At 47.1% G+C, this 17001-nt stretch overlaps 1 protein-coding gene across 3 annotated transcripts in view; it reads right to left on the bottom strand.

The window, feature by feature from the left end:
• Window positions 1-737: 737 nt before the first annotated feature.
• LOC125442646 (ras-related protein Rab-6B-like) overlaps window positions 738-17001 on the bottom strand; it is a 28373-nt gene continuing 12109 nt past the window's right edge. Inside the window, exons 4-8 of one of the 3 annotated variants that reach the window (XM_048514165.1) lie at window positions 13399-13507; window positions 13084-13195; window positions 9087-9180; window positions 6734-6800; window positions 738-4515 (exon numbers count right to left, since the gene is read on the bottom strand). In XM_048514165.1, the coding sequence (XP_048370122.1) occupies window positions 4451-4515; window positions 6734-6800; window positions 9087-9180; window positions 13084-13195; window positions 13399-13507 (447 nt within the window). In that variant the 3' untranslated portion in view covers window positions 738-4450. The remainder of the gene's footprint in view (window positions 4516-6733; window positions 6801-9086; window positions 9181-13083; window positions 13196-13398; window positions 13508-17001) is intronic. The other 2 variants (XM_048514166.1, XM_048514167.1) reach the window with 2 other exon arrangements.

Here is a 17001-nt window from a genome sequence, read left to right as displayed (position 1 = left end):
CATTTAGGATACCAGCACAACCACCAGTTTGCAGCGAGGTCGGTACACCTGGTGGCTGAGAAAGCCACAATCATTTCCCACAATCCACTTGGTAATTATGCTTTTACTTGCAAAATCACATTTCTGCAGTGAGACTCTTGAAGTGGACGGGGTCTGCAGAGAAATCCCATCTACGAGGCCGCTCTTTTCAAGCATACCAGAATGTAAGGGGGTGGGGAGGGGAGAAAGTTACAATTTGGACCAAAACATCGCAAATAGGAAAATACAATTCAAGAAGAAAAAGGCAATGCATATCACCGCATCATATCCAGAATTTGGAAAAACATACATAGCTTTGGAGAAGCAGGAAATTTAAATGCTTACACTGTCCATTAAACCATGTAACTAAGTTTCTAGCCCTTATGGGTGCAGATATAAGACCCTTTCCAATGCAACTCATAAGCATGGTAGAAGAGGTGAATGTTGGATAAACGGTCTAGTGTTCAGGAGGTAGGGCCTTCCTGTTTTGCATTCCAGTTTCGATTTCTAGCATTACACAAAATAAGACCAAAAGTATAACCCAATTATCAGGATTTCCCCAGCTTACTGAAAACACGGAAGATTTTCCTGGCACGGTGCCTCAGTCTGTTCTCCCAACCCCATGTGCCACTAAAAGTACTTTTCCGCACAAGGAAGACCTGTAGATAAGACAGGTCCAAAGGTGCTTCCCCAACAAAATCCTTCCAAAAGCGACAGAGTTGTGGTGAAATTAACTTTATTTAGTGTGATACACAGCTGTAATCTGACAGTCAATATTCATATATTAAGAGTCACTTACTTGGCTAACAGCTAGGAGACGGCAGCGCCAGAGACACACACTCAAATATTATACACATCCACAGAGAAGGCAGTGGAAACGTGAACGGTGCTGTTCACCAGATTTTTCTCCCTGCCTGCGCAATCGCCCCCCCCCTCCCTCCCCACAAACATTTACTTTGTTTTGTTTTGTTTTCCAAAACCCTGTTCTCTGGAAAAGAAACACGATTTCCAGTGTGTCTCGAGAGAACACCACAACAGTGGCGGCAGGACCGGGCTGCCAGTGAGAAAGGGGACAGCGCATCAGATCGACTGCAGAGGGGAAAAAAGAAACCGACACACTGACAGGACATCAGCAATTCCCACACAACAGGGAGGATATATACACAGGAGGAGGGAACGGGGGGGGGGGGGGGGGGGGGGGATTTGTTTCCAAAACTGATCAGGCCAGGCTTGTAGGACGACCAACTCTGACAAAGGCTCCTGGAGAGGGAATAACTTTTGCATATGGGGGGCCTGAACAATTAAACATTAAATTGGGGGAAGGGGTCCAAAGAACAGGCTCCCTGACGTCTTGGCTTTCAGTGGCTAAGAAGAGAATGAGATGTAGGCTGGCTGATACTTCTTTCTCCCCTAGCTTAAAAGATGTGCTTATTCCGGGCATCCAAGGTGTAGCAAACAAGAGCTTACTTGATGCTCCAACCCAAGAAGAATTTTAAGAAATGGGAACACTCATTTTGAATTCTGCTAAATCAAGGGGCAGGAGGGTTCATGCGCACATCCGCGCAGACACAATCCCAGTGACCACAACTGTTTCATCTTCAAACCAAGAGGACGGCTTACAGGAAGTGGGTGGTACCCGAAGAAGCCCAAATGCAGGAGCTATGGGGTACCTGGGAGCCCACATCCTGTCACATGCACATCCACCAGAAGAATGGCACCCAAACGCTGCTAGCTACTCCAAAAAGGAAGCAATGCCCGCCTTGGCAAGCCGGCAGTACAAAATTGCTATCCCCTAATGATGGAGAACCAAGCAAGGCGATGCATACCTGGAAATATTGACTTCTTTTTTGGTCTGGCTAACGGCACTAGAGATTTTGGGGGTGACGGACGGACGGACGGACTGCTTACACACTCAAAATGAAGCCATGGGATTCATGAAGGATCCTTCATGTTCTGCCTTTTGAGTGTTGTCCGTGGCAGAATTCTGCAGTCGTCGGTGCTTTAATAATAACAAAATGCCCAACAAACAAGCACAGCTCCCAACTCCAGGTAGGGATGAAAGACAGCTGTGGAGTTCCTCCCTGCTGCGTGGCTGTTACAGGGAAAGGAGCCTGTAAATTAAGTTGGAAACATTATTAAGTGGGAAACAGGGAGAAGGGGGTGGGGAAGGAATTCACCAGGAAAATGGAAGAAAACTGTTTGCAGGTGAAGCCCTTGAGGAGCAGAGGAACAAAAAACGGATGAACCTGAGCAGCCAGTAGTTGAAATAAAATGACAAAGGGGGGGAGGGTGTATAGATTCAGCTAACATAACTGGCGGGGGGGGGGTTCCTCACTTGCAAGGAAAGACGCCTCTCTTTGCTCTTGGTACAGGCATGAGAGTTCAAGGGAAACAATGTAGGATGTAGAAGGCCAAGGGGAGATTTATCTCTGTTCAGCTCATCCTTCGGAAAGACTCCTCCGGCACATCAGCATTTCTCGCTCTAAAGCAGGGGCCTTTAAACTATGGCCCTCCAGATGTTCATGGACTACAATTCCCATCAGCCCCTGGCAGCATGGCCAAGTGGCAGGGCTGATGGGAACTGTAGTTCATGAACCCCAGGTATCAGCAGAGCCAAATTTGAAGGTGAGAGAACAAGACACAATCCTTTCCTTTAGCGCAATGGTGAAAGATATACCCACCCACCACAACTGGAGCCAAGGGAAGCATTCCGCTCTTGACACCCCTACTGCTCACTCCTTCGCCAGAATCAAGCTATGCCTTATAGTTACGTCTAGACTAGGCACGAAATGCCTTCCAGCCAAGAGGAGCCGAGTCCCAAGCTGAGGGGAGCAGAGTTCTTTAGAGTGGTTCCAAGACAACTTCAGAACTACCGGACTAGTACGCACCTGAGGCTTCAAATTTTTGGCTTTCAACAAATGCAAAATTCACCTCAAACCAAACAAAACGGGGGATTCATCCGAGAAGGGCAATCCAAAGTCGCCCGTCTCCCAGATCAGTCTGCACATTAACGAAACTTGCGTCGGAAGCAAGAAGAGGTATTTGAAAGGATATTCTGTGCTAAAACGAAAAGAGGGTCTTCCTCCTCCTCCTCCTCCATCAACCGAGATACACAAGTAATTTGTACACAGAAACAGTAGACAGACATGAATTAAAGTGACTTTCAAAGGTATGCGAAGCAAAAATGGAACCAGCCGTGAATTTGCTGGGATTGTGGGGGTTGGTCAACAGCAGCTCTGGAAAAATGATGAGCACAAAAAAAACCTTCGTATCAAGGCTGGGCTTAACGCAGCAGAACACAATGCAAGCTTTGATCAGGGTTCTCCCTGTAGCCAATGCACCCCTTCACCCCACCCATATGGCTGTTGACAAAACTCCAATCCCCCATATCATGAAACAGCAATGGAGTTATGTCTTTCCAGAGCTGTAGCAAGCCTGGAGGCAACTGTAAAGCACTTTGCATATTAAAATTACCCTATAATTGATAAATGATACAAAAATAACAGCTCCTAGCACTGGACCAAGTCCATTTCACAGGTCCCTGTTGAAATCCAGACTGCAATTGCAGCTCTGAGATTTGCCCAGAAAAAAAAGATCTTTTTGAGTGAGCGGAAGGGGGTGGGAGGAGAAAGGAGAAGAAAGAAACTGAAAGAATAGGAGGTGCAAAAAAGATGCTTGAGGACGCACCTCCCAGCCGGCCAGGAAGCAGAAACAAGGCTCCACGCTCCGGCCAGTCCAGTTCCGGCCATCTTCCCTACTCACATTTATTAGTTAACTGAGCGCCCTCTTCGGGAAAAGAGCGGACAGCCTTCAACTCCAAGATAGCCGTCAACTATGTGGAAATCTACGGCGTCTTGGAAATGGAAATCTCCAATTCCAGGGTAAGATAATCCAAACTTCTTTCCTGTACTCCACAAAGAATGAACGCAAGCTGCAGAAGGGGAACTGAGAGAGTGGTAAGGACACCTTGTGGGAAGCCTAGGGCACATCCACGCCATAAAGGGGGCAGCCTCTGGAAGGGGGATGAACATAAAGCAGCAATGAAGTCGGATTCCCCGCCCTCCCGCCACCCGTTTCCGCTACCTCCCCTTGCTGTAGGTTTATCGGTGGTTACCTAACTTGGGAAAAGCTCCTCCCCTTTGCATTCATAGGACAACACATCAAGGCGTGCACACCCAAGGTAGGAAACTGAGAAGAGGGTGCCACGGCACCAAAGTGCAACAACCAACAAGGAACAGGACACATTTGAGGTTCACACCATGCAGTAGGAGGGGGGCCAGCCTGAGCTGTCCGCAGGACAAGGGGGCTCAATCGCACACCAGGCCGGGTTGGCAGTCCTGGAAAAGTGGTTTCTCTCGTCAATGAAAGGTGGATGCTCTTCGGCAGGGCCGGAGTGGCCAGTCGGGAGAGGGTCGCCAGGCTGCGGGGTCTTTTAGCAGGAGCATCCGCTCTCAGTTACGGGCTGCTCGGGGGGCTTCTCTAGTTTGATATCGATCACTGGAGACGGCGGGTTAAAGAAAGCAACCGGCAGACTGAGAATGGGGCAATGGAGACCACCTGAAGAGCGACACCACACTCCTGCGCGGAACAAGATGAGCGGGTTGAAAGGGAAGCCTCACAAATCAGAGGGGAGGTGTGGGGAGAGGACAGCCGTCGTCCCAACCATTCCTGCTACCCCATAGGTCTCCTTTCCCCTGTATCTTTTCCACCGTCCTCCATGTGACTAGAAATTGCCTGATGCATGTAAGTCAGAACGTCTATTTGAAGAACCAAAAGGCAGCACAAAAGCAACCAGCTGTTTCATTTATACAGCATGTAGGATGGAAAGGCCATACAAAAAAAAATGGCACCTTGACCAGTTCTCACCTGGTGGTGGTGGCCAGTGCTGCCAAGTCGCAGCTAACTTCAGGTGACCCCACAGGGTTTTCAAGGCAAGAGATGCTCAGAGCCACCTCTTATTATGTGCACTGTTCGAACCATGGACAAAAGAGTTTAAATAAGTCTTTAACTTATGTTTGGGCTAAGACGGGTCTGCAACCTGAGGCTCTCCAGATGTTAATGAACTACAATTCCCATCAGCCCCTGCCAGCATGGCCAATTGGCTTCCCAACTGGCAACCCCTGCCAGCATAGCCAACTTTTTTTTTCTTTTTAAGATTACTCCATCATCGTAGTTTTGCTTTGAGCTGTCCCTCATATGGCAAGAGGTGCTGAATCTAGCACAGTTAGATATGCCAAATGTCGGGATTATATCTTACTTTTCTGGGGAGCTGACAACGTCTTTCTCTTGATCAGGGGTCTGCAACCTGCGGCTCTCCAGATGTTCATGGACACCAATTCCCATCAGCCCAATTGGCCATGCTGGCAGGGGCTGATGGGAATTGTAGTTCATTAACATCTGGAGAACTGCATGTTGCAGACCCCTGGCCACTAAGAGATCCATAAGCATTTTATTGTCATTGTGCACGCACAACAAAATTTACAGCAGCATTCCTCGATGCACACAATTTCAGACACAATTTCAATCAGTGAATGCAGAAAAAAGTTGCCACTTTTAGGACTCTGGCAGAAGCAGTCTGCCCTGTTTTCCTGCTGTTCTAACCAACAGCCAACAGGAAAAGGGCACAAAGCACAAGGAAAGGAATCATGCAGTCAGCAAAATCAAGTGACTGAGCTTTTCCTGTGCTGTATTTCCTTTACACAGTGATTAAAAACCCTTCTCACGCAAAACACGACTAACACACCAGAGATTTTAGTTTAGCCTGGAGTCACATGGGAGACTCATTCATTTGGAGGGTCCAGTATTACCTGTATTGCTTCTCAGCATTCATCTAGGACGTAACTAAATGTGATGTACTGGTTAAGAGTGGTAGACTCTAATTGGGAGAATTGGGTTTGATTCCCCACTCCTCCACACGAACAGCCAACTCTAAACTGGTGAACCAGGTTTGTTTCCCCACTCCTACATATGAAGCCTGTTGGGTGAGCTTGGGCCTGTTACTGTCTCAGCACCACCTGCCTCACAAGGTTCTGTCTGGGGAGAAGAAGGTAAGAAGCTTGTAAGCCGCTGTGAGACTCCTTGCAGGAAAGAAAAGCAGAGTATAAATCCAAACTCCTCCACCTCCTCTTCTAAACTCACACCAAATCTGAGATGATAGAACTTCAAAAGTTGGGAACTCCCTGATTAGAGGTTAGCTTTTGGTTGTGATATCAACCACAACTACCCCTTGCTTATACACTACAATACTTGTTACAACCTTTTAAAAAGGACAAGAAGCTCTGAGGAAGTGAGGAACAGGCTGTGTGGTAGAAGAAGAAGAGTTGGATTCATATCCCCCCTTTCTCTCCTGCAAGGAGACTCAAAGGGACTTACAAACTCCTTTCCCTTCTCCCCTCACAACAAACACCCTGTGAAGCAGGTGGGGCTGAGAGAGCTCCAAAGAACCGTGACTAGCCCAAGGTCACCCAGCTGGCATGTGTTGGAGTGTACAGGATAATATGAATTCCCCAGATAAGCCTCCACAGCTCAGGCGGCAGAGCGGGGAATCAAACCCGGTTCCTCCAGATTAGAGTACACCTGCTCTTAACCACTACGCCACTGCTGCTCCTAGCAATAATTAGAAAGTGGGGTTGTTAAAATATAAAACCCGAAGGCTAAAAAATAAGCCTGGCTCATAAACCTGAAGGAAACTGATCGAGGCCTGACGAAAGGATACTGTCATCTTTGCTCTTCTCGGGAGCGCTGTCCATCCCTGGTAAGGCAGCTGCCACGCGGCGGAAGAGCTGAAAGGAAACACGAGAAGGAGGTGAGATCAGAACCGGGGGAGGGGGGGTGGATGTGGAGGGTGCCAACTCCAGAAAATACATGAAAAGCAGGTAAACACAGACACGAACAATGAAAGCGCAGATGTCGACGCTCAAGTAATCGGCACAAAGAACAGCTAAATCGGGAATTAAAGCAGCATTTGGTCTTTTATTTAATAGCTCTGACAGGAAGCAGAAATTAATTCGTTCCATGTTTTAGAGTACATTTATTCTAAGCCAGTCAAGTCCATGCTTCAAACACATACAACTGTGAGAACAAATGAAAGCTGTGTGTGTGTAAAGTGCCGTCAAGCCACAGATGAGGCAAGAGACTATCAGAGCTGGCCAACCCCAGAAGGAATGCTGGTAAGGCCTCACCAGGAAGACGGCCTGTAGGTTGGATATGGCTGAATGCCCACTCAATTGAGCAAGTCTGCATCTGCTGCTACGGGGAGAGGAACCACCACTTAAGCTGTGGAGTATCCAGGGAGGAATGGCTTGGTTCCTAGAGTGTCTGACACTCATGGGCAGCAGACTCAGGTCCAGACGTGGGATTCATCCGGTTCGCACCGGTTCTCCCGAACTGGTAGGCAACCGTCTGGAATCCCATCAGGGCGGCCTCTGGGCTGGCGGCGCAGTCTTCACTTTGGCCCCCCGCAGCTGCCACCTTTCCTCGCCTCCCCCTGGCCAACATCGTAAAAGGTGGGGGGGCAGCAGCACAGCAGCCAGGTAAGTGGGTGGCAGGGAGGTGGTGGTGTCGAACTGTGGGTTGGAATGTTAGAATCCCACCACTGCTCGGTCCCTAGGCAAGCAGCTGCAGTTCTGACTACGGGAAGACACAGCCAAGATTGACAAGGCCAAGCGCATGAGCCAGCGAGACTGCTTTCTCAACTGCTTTCTCAAAAAAACAGGAGGATGGCATGATGAAGTAATAGCCCAGCTGGCTGTACTGTCCAGATGTGATGGAAGGAGCGCTGGGAAGCTACTCTGCAATTATTGAAATAAAACCGACTGTGTTGCAGAGGCTGCCTCTCATTCATAGCCACCCAGGAAAGGATGGAATTGTGCCCATGGCCAAGTCTGATCTGGGTCTTCAGACTGCAGGCTTCCCAGGTAGTGGGCCCATGCCCACAATGTCAATACGTGCAGAGGTGGGATCCAGCAGGTTCTCACCAGTTCCCGAGAGTGGGTTACTAATTATTTGTGTGTGCCGAGAGGGGGTTACTAATTGGGTCCGCTTTTCCGTCCCCACGCCCTCGCCTCCCCGAGAGGCATACTGCCTTTGAACGTGAAGGTTCCATATAGCAATTGTGACTAATAATGTAACTCCCTGAACTGGGTTAATCCCTTTCAGGTACTGCAATTCATTGATTCTCAGCCTTTCGTACCTTTTATCTCACCAGTCTCTATCAAAGAACCTGTGTATTTCACCATTGCTGTGTTCAGATTTGTGAGTTGGGGCATTTTCTATAATGTGATGATGATTTAGAAATGATCTGGTGCAAAAAAATTTTGGGGGGTTGTGGTGGGGTGGCTGCCCATGGGGGGGGGGCATCTAACTCAGGTTTTGCCCAGGGCTCAGGTTTGCCTAGGTACGCCTCTGCATCCTTTGCTGAGGGGGGGGGGGGCTGGTGAGGGAACCTGTTACTAAAATTTTTGGATCCCACCACTGAATATGTGGGGCTGTTAACTGCTGCCAATTTGCTTCTGACTCAAGGGAACATATGAGTCAGTGACCTCCCAAACGCCCTACTGTTAATAGCCTTGCTCAGATCTTGCAAACTGAGGGCTGTGGCGGCTGTTTTCAGAGTCACCCCATCTCATGTTGGGTCTTCCTCTTCGCCTGCTGCCTTCGCCCTTCCCTAACATTACTGTCTTTTCCTGTGACTCGTCTTCTTGTTAGGTGACCAAAGTACGACAGCCTCAGTATAGTCCTTTTAGTTTCTAAAATCTGCCTTCTTCAAATGGCATTCTCACTGTAGGGCAGTGGTGGCAAACCTTTGGCACTCCAGATGTTATGGACTACAATTCCTATCACCCCCTCCCAATTGGCCATGCTGGCAGGGGCTGATGGGAATTGTAGTCCATAACATTTGGAGTGCCAAAGGTTCGCCACAACGGCTGTAGCGTGTGTTTTTTTAAAAACAGGAACTCAGAATTCTAATTGGAGAAGCCACAGAAAAATAGAAGACGACGGGACTGGAAGCAGACGTGAGGCTAAAATCCGACATAAAGCAGGAAAATGCAGATACGGAGCCGGCTTACCTGTTTCACATTGTATCCGGTCTTTGCGCTAGTCTCAATAAACATCACACTCAGTTCTTTGGCCCTCTGCTCACCTTCTTCTGTAGTAATTTGCCTGAAAAGAAAAATGCAAATGGGTGAGAAGGTGACAAGACCCTAGACTTTGGAGACAAAAGCCAATCATTACATAAAGTGGGATCCTGAGGAAGACGGAGTAAGATCAGTGAGGGTAAAATGGGCTAAAAATGTGGGGAGAAGCATACTAACAGAACAATGGGAAAGATTATGGAAAAGAGATCTGAAATGCACAGCTTGTTATAACTTGAAAGAAAATTAATATAAGATGATGTACAGACAGTATTTAACACCAAAAAACTATCTAAAATGTATAAGAGAATATCAAACAAAGGCTGGAAATGTCCACAGCAGAATGGTTCTTTTTTTTCATATGTGGCAGACATGCAAACAGGCAAAATTTAAAAGGAAATGCAGCAGATTTTGAAAATAACAATTGGAAAAAAAAACCATGAAGCATTTCTGTTGGGGATAAGGAAGGAAAGTATTCCTGATCAATAAAGAACACTTGTTATGCATACGACAACTGCAGCAAGGATTCTATATGCATACAAATGGAGGGACAACAAAATTCCAACGAAACAAGATTGGATCCTGAAAGTCAGGCTCATTCCGCACATGCAGAATAATGCACTTTCAAACTGCTTTCAGTGCTCTTTGAAGCTGTGCGGAATAGCAAAATCCACTTGCAAACAGTTGTGAAAGTGGTTTGAAAACGCATTATTTTGCGTGTGCGGAAGGGGCCTCACAGAGTATGCAGAGCTGGCAAAGCTGACGGCAGTTATTAGAGACAAGAATACAGACAATTTTCTGAAAGACTGGAAACAGTTTGCGAACTACTTATTGAGAACATATTCAAACAGAGAAACAACGGCAGGACTTGAGGCTTAGATGAAAACAGCATATGGTATTAAGACAACTTTATAAGAAGGACCAAAAGTGGGAAAAATGTAGATATTAACTATAAGCATGGAGTTAGAATTATGCTTGGATCCTTGGTGAGGTAGCTGGAAGTCACCATATATATGTGTAGGTGTTTATGTATGAGTATGGGTTTTTTTCCCACTTTTCTCGTCTTTTCATTTAGTACTACTATTATAGGCGGGAGGGGGACTAGATTGGATTTTTCCTTTTATCTTTTTATGTATGTGTCATTTAGATAAGTAAAATAAATTTTAAAAATTCTTATTTTAAAAAGTCCATCATTACGGCTCCCCCATTTCCGGTCAGTTAAGTGAACATTAAATGACGCACAGGTTTCAAAGACTTCATAACTGCCATCATCTCAGCTTTAAGGGACCGCCTCATAAGGTAAATTAAAGAGATAGAAGATACTGGACTACGTCGTGTTTGTCCTCAGAGAGAGCCCCTTACAGCTACAACCAATTAAAGCTTTATTGCAAGCAGGGGCGAAACAAGGCAGCCCTGGGCAAACTGTAGCTCTGGGCAAAACCTGAGTTGGATGCCCCCCCATGGGCAGCCACTCCACCATGACCAAAAATTTTTTTGCACCAGGCATTGGTGCCTGCAGGGGGTGCAGTTTTAGACATATCAGCACCAAAATTTCAGCATATCATCAGGAGACTGTCCTTATGCTACTCCCCAAGTTTGGTGAGGTTTGGTTCAAGGAGTCCAAAGTCATGGACTCCCAAAGGAGGTGCCCCATCCCCCATTGTTTCCAATGGGAGCTAATAGGAGATGGGGGCTACAGTTTTGAGGGTCCATAACTTTGGCCCCCCTGAACAAAACTGCACTAAACTTGGTGGGTGCCATTATCTCCAGATGATACCCTGAAATTTTGGTGCCGATACATCCAAAAATGCACCCCCTGCAGGAACATCCTAGAAATTTGCCCAAGAATCTTTGTTCTGCATTGAGTTTTCTGAATTGCTGTCAATGGGGTTTGCAGGCTGGGGGGGGGGGACATTTCTGAAGGCACAGTCTCAAAACTTTCAGGGTCTCATCAGGAGGCTGCCCTAATGATACCCCCCAAGTTTGGTGCAGTTTGGTTCAGGGGGGCCAAAGTTATGGACCCTCAAAACTGTAGCCCCCATCTCCTATTAGCTCCCATTGGAAACAATGGGTGATAGGGGCACCCCCTTTGGGAGTCCATAACTTTGGACTCCCTGAACCAAACCTCACCAAACTTGGGGGGTAGCATAAGGACAGTCTCCTGATGATACACTGAAATTTTGGTGTTGCTAGCCTAAAAACTGCGCCCCCTGCAGGCCAACAATTGAAAACCACTAAAATACCCCAAAACGAACCCAGCATTTTGATGCCCCCCACAAGGTGATGCCCTGGGCAGCTGCCCACCTTGCCCAATGGGCATTACACCAGTGATTGCAAGGTTTCCACCCCTGCAAGTGTCTTCTCCAACACATCCACACAACTGAATATGCTTGTAATGTCATAGACTACCCGCTCAAGCATTCAGTTGCACGTGGCACAAACAGATACATGCTAAAGATCAACTAACACTGCTAACGAAGACGGTATTCCCCCTTGCTAAGGGAGAGTCAAAACTGATCTCACAGTAGATCTGATTTGGGAAAAAAAGATGAGTCGCCTGCACTGAGAATTTTGGTAAGCCAGAAGGTTGAATAAATAAGCTGTTAATAGAACAAGCCACTTTTGACACCCTCTGGAACTTTCTGATTAACTGGAGCAGCTGAAGGTATTCCTCCGAATTATGTTTAAACCATCCTTCTGTAATTCAAGATTTTCAGACCGTACGGTGACATGCTTCAGATACCTTTTCGACAGCTTCCACTTACATGTTTGGTAATAGTAACCATCTTTTTAAAAGAACCAACCATCTTCAGAAAAGTGTGTGCAATTTAACAGTCTCTCCCAAAGAGGCAGACCAAGGTGCATAGGTGATGGTGCATATGTAGAAAGGCCTCACAAGCAGCGGAGAAAACGGACATTCCAGTAGTACAGATGTTACTGTCTATGAATGGTGCAGGGAGATAGAGGGTTGCCCCCCTCCCCGAGCATGAACTTATTCTTGAGATCTGTTCCATGTGGACACAGTTACTCCCTAGCTAGTCAAGGTAACCCCGCTTACTAATCAAAAGAACTGTATGAGAAATTGGGAAGCAAGAGGAGAAAAAACAGCAGTGGCATATTTGCCTAGGGACGAGGGGTACCCTCTGTCCCCAGGCACCACTCATCTGGTCATGTGAGGGGCGTGTGCAAAATCGGTCCCCCACATGACCAGGAAGACGGCAAGGCAGCAGGATGTCCTGCTGCCTCGTCGTCTTTGGGCGCCCTTGACCCCACCAATGTCATCATCGACATGGGCAATGTCGACTGCTGCCTTCCCCTCCCTTACTCCCAGCCCCGTCTGCCCTCCCCTCCGGCTAGGACAGAAGCAACTGCCATCTCCCAGCCTCCGAGAGTTGCTTTTATAAGCATTGAGGCTTGGGGCGGGGCCACACGCCCTGAGCCCCGCCCCCGGCCTCAGTGCTTATAAAAGCAGCTCTCGGAGGCCGAGGGACGGCAGTCACTTCTGGCCTTCCTGGAGGGGAGGGCAGAAGGGACTGCAGGCTGGGTGATGAGAGCCGGGAGGGGGCAACAGTCGGGCGTGGAGGTGGGCGCTTGGAGACAATTTGTCTCTGGGCGCCATTTCCCCCCGATACCTCTCTAAAAAACAGACAAGTTTAAGGTCCCCACAGAATGCCGCTGCCTTTGAATGAGACCATTGCCACCTTTGTAGGAATGTCAGCGTAACAATAAAGGTTCAGCTGTTTCGTCAGAAGTTTAATTACTCATTTGGGGGGGGGGATTCCTACTGTTCTTGGGTTTTTTCGACTACATTGTGACCCACCCGTTTCACAGTAGAAGAGGATCAGACCATAGTCCTTCCACACCGAGGCCAGCCTATTTTGGGGTGGGGGGGGGGGGGGGGGCCGACCTACTTTCCACCTTCCCAAATTACCTTTTGTCTGCAAGGTCAGTCTTATTTCCCACCAGCATGATTATGACATCACTTCCTCGTTCTGTTCGCACATCATCGATCCATTTGGAGGTTTGTTGGAAGGAATTCAGATCTGTAAAGAAGAAAAACTGTCAGGAAGAATAAAACTACCTTTTGTTTTTTTTTTTAAAAAGGGTACTTTTGTACCTCAGAGACTTTAGCGTTTTTTGCCAGCGCAATAAAGAGCAAGGCCAAGCGGTTTTAGTTGAAACTGAGTTCTGCGTGTCCATCCCTCGTCTAGAGAGGAGCTTTCCATTCGCAAAACAAATCACTCACTTGTAATGTCATAGACTACCACTGCAATAGTTGAGTCGCGGATGTAGCTGGGAATGAGGCTACGGAATCGCTCCTGGCCTGCTGTGTCCCAAAGCTGAAGTCGGACCTGCTGGTACCAGTCCAGGGAGGAACAGAAAGACAAAGACAGAAAAGAAAAAAAACACTATCCTTTAGAGAGAAGGCTATTAGAAAGAATTTTATAGCTCTGTAAAGATGTGCCTTTGCAGGACAGAACTCTGAACATACAGATGGGTCAAACAGACAACCTTATGGAGAGGAGAAAAAACACTCCACAGCATGGAGTTGGAGCCTATATATCCACTCTACTAATGGTAGTACTTCCATGCAAGCGGTTCACAAAGGGAAAAGCTCCTCCCACGAGGGGAGGGGAATCATCACCATAAGTGGTGGCGAAACACATCTGTGAGCTCTGCCCAAGGTATATTTTTGCTCTCACGGAGTCTACTGCTGCCTCCATCTCCCTAAATCAGGCTATCAACCTAAACGATGGCACCAATACAGCCAGTTTGGGCAGGGCACTCAGCTTCCATCGCTGCATTCTGGAAGACAGCAGTGAGTGTCCTGGGGCCATTGGTCTGAGCAGGTAAAAATGACTGACTGCAGGAAGGCTGTGTTCTTCTAACAACTCTTCTATGGTATGTTCTTCAATTGGAAGCATTGGGAAAGCTTATTACAGCTGTACTTCTACAGCTGTACTTCTACAAAATATTCTGAGACCCGTCTCATCCAGCACACTCTCTTTTTGGACTGTTACCGTCCGGCAGACGATACAGGTCTATCAAAACTAGGACAAAGAGGCTTAGAGACAGCTTCTACTCTAGAGCTGTGGCTATGCTAAACTCCGCGGCTTCGTGTTGATGTGTTTGGGGCTGTGGAGGGATGGGTGGAGGAAGGGGAAAGGGAGGATGGGGTATGAGTCTGAAATTGTGTGCATCGAGGAATGCTGCTGTAAATTTCGTTGTGCGTGCACAATGACAATAAAATGCTTATGCTACAAAGATAGCCCATCTCAATAGGTGGCTGGACCTTTCATTAAGTGTGAAACTAAACAGGTTTTCAGCAGGCGTACAGAAGTTATATTCTCCCCTTTTGTAAAGAGCTTCACGCTATGATTATCAAGGGGAACAGTGCTGAAGCAAGACACCTCAGCATGCCTGGACTTTAGGAGTGCCCCATTGCTCTCTCGAGGTGTGTTACGTCATGTTCTTAATGAATGACAGTTCTCCTTTTGGCCAATTCCACACAGGCCAAAAGTCACAGGTTTAGAATAGAAAGTTCTCCTCTGAAGCACAAGCTGTAATACTGGATTCCTCAGCATCACTTGTAAGAGAGAATAGGAATAGCCTACATTAATTGTATCCAGTGCAATGAAGTCTTACAATACAATAAGCCTTTATTGGCATACAGAACATACAATATAAATACAGTTAAAATTACTAGATAAAACTTCACACTGGATCATAAGTTCAGTTCGCAAACCTCAGCCAGAAACTTTGCCACTGCGAGACAACAGTCAAGTTTAAGAGCATATTTACTTTATCAAGCTCTGTCAGGGTTTTCATAGAGTCAATGATTTGTAATAATAAGCTGGATCTTGGTTTCTGGTAAAGTGGGCAATGGAGGAGAATGTGCGCAATGGAATCCAACTGCCCTGGACTGCAGGGGCAAAGCCTCTTATCGTTTGGTAGACCCTTGAGTCTTCCTCTATGGAGCGGGGATGGCATAATGTTAAATCTAGCCAGCATGTAGGCTCTCCTATATATAGGGTTGGTAAGCGCTGCAATATAGTAGGCTGGGTTTCCCTGCACAAATGGAATTGCCACGTTCACTGGCGAGCAGGATTTGTTGGCCAAGCTCTGCAGTTGTTGATAATCCAGTGCAATGAAGTCAATATGCAACACTGAAAGCAGTGCTCTCAGGGAACTGTTGTGTTCCTTTAGTCTGCCTGATAATTAAATTTTGATGAGAAGGAAATATTTTATTGAATGACAGCAATTAGGATAAGAAGTACCTTCAGTGATCTATTGGGAAGTCTAAAGATGGCATGCAAAAGCTCCACACCTAAACTTCATATAGTTCCTTACCCCATCCGTGCTAGGCAGCCCCTGCATTCCTGTAAGCCAGGAGTGGCCAACCTATGCCGGTCCAGATGTTCACGGACTACAATGCTGGCGGGGGCTGATGGGAATTGTAGTCCATGAACATCTGGACTGCCATAGGTTGGCCACCCCTACCGTAAGATGTGCCAGGCTCCCAGGATCACTGAGATGGTAAGGGTAAGAGAGGGTCAGAAAGGTCAGACCTTGAGAGGTCCAGATGTTCACAGACTACAATGCTGGCGGGGGCTGATGGGAATTGTAGTCCATGAACATCTGGACCGCCATAGGTTGGCCACCCCTACCGTAAGCTGTGCCAGGCTCCCAGGATCACTGAGATGGTAAGGGTAAGAGAGGGTTAGAAAGGTCAGACCTTGAGAGGTCCAGATGTTCACAGACTACAATGCTGGTGGGGGCTGATGGGAATTGTAGTCCATGAACATCTGGACCACCATAGGTTGGCCACCCCTCCCGTAAGCTGTGCCAGGCTCCCAGGATCACTGAGATGGTATGGGTAAGAGAGGGTCAGAAAGGTCAGACCTTGAGAGGAACTCTCCTAGCTTTCCACAGCCTACGAACAACTGAATTATTCAGGAGGACTTTTTTAATGCAGGTAATAAGACTGTACTGCAATGAAATGGCATGGCAAGATGCTTTGGTAAAGGAATAGGCACTGTGAACTGCCTGTTGCTTTAAGTATTCTTCTACTACGTGATTTCATTTTTGTTCAACATGTCCCATTTAAACTCCTATGCCTTGGTTCAGACATCTGCTTGTTTTCAGATTGCTACAATGCAAACCCTGGTGTATCATTTACAGATGTCCCATACTGTTGATCGCATTGACTCGATGCTGTGGAATCTCCCTTGAGTTTCAGTGAGACAGGAGAACCACAGACCAGTACCCTGCTACCAAGTGGAAAATTACCAGCTAGAACCTAGCAAGGAACAAGTCTGTTCCACCTCCATAGATTTTTTTTTCTGCTCTGCCTTCCTAAATTTATGACTTGACCTCTTGCTCTTCAAAACCAGGATTTGGAAGGGGAAAAAATGGTTCTTGGCAACTTAAATGTAACATTCACCTTGCAGAGCTCGTGAAGTGTCATTTCACCAACCATGTCCCAAACTACACCAGACTAAGCAGGTTTGAACACTGATTTGTGTCAATCTGTCTGGTCTTAATAAAAGGAATGACAGATTTTGCTCTTGATTTTGGAGTGGGTAGATTGATATGACTATTTACAAGGTCTTCTGGACAGGCTGAACACAGCTTGCTTCTCATCAAAAGCTAACAGAGTTTGAACTGGGAGGGAAGGAAGGGAGCCAAGAGGTAGGAAGGCAGCATGGCTAAAGAGGACAGTCAGAGAGGAAGCAAAGGCGGAATAAAAATAACCGAACTACTGATAGAGGCCCCATCCCGATCCCCGCCACTTCAATATACTCTATTTTACCTGTCTCCCCGATCAAATATTTTTGTTCAGCTACGT

This window comes from Sphaerodactylus townsendi, linkage group LG13 (assembly GCF_021028975.2).
Source record: "Sphaerodactylus townsendi isolate TG3544 linkage group LG13, MPM_Stown_v2.3, whole genome shotgun sequence".
Taxonomy (NCBI): Eukaryota; Metazoa; Chordata; class Lepidosauria; order Squamata; family Sphaerodactylidae; genus Sphaerodactylus; species Sphaerodactylus townsendi.
Note: the sequence above shows the minus strand (reverse complement) of the source record. Positions and strands in the feature narration are given on the sequence as shown.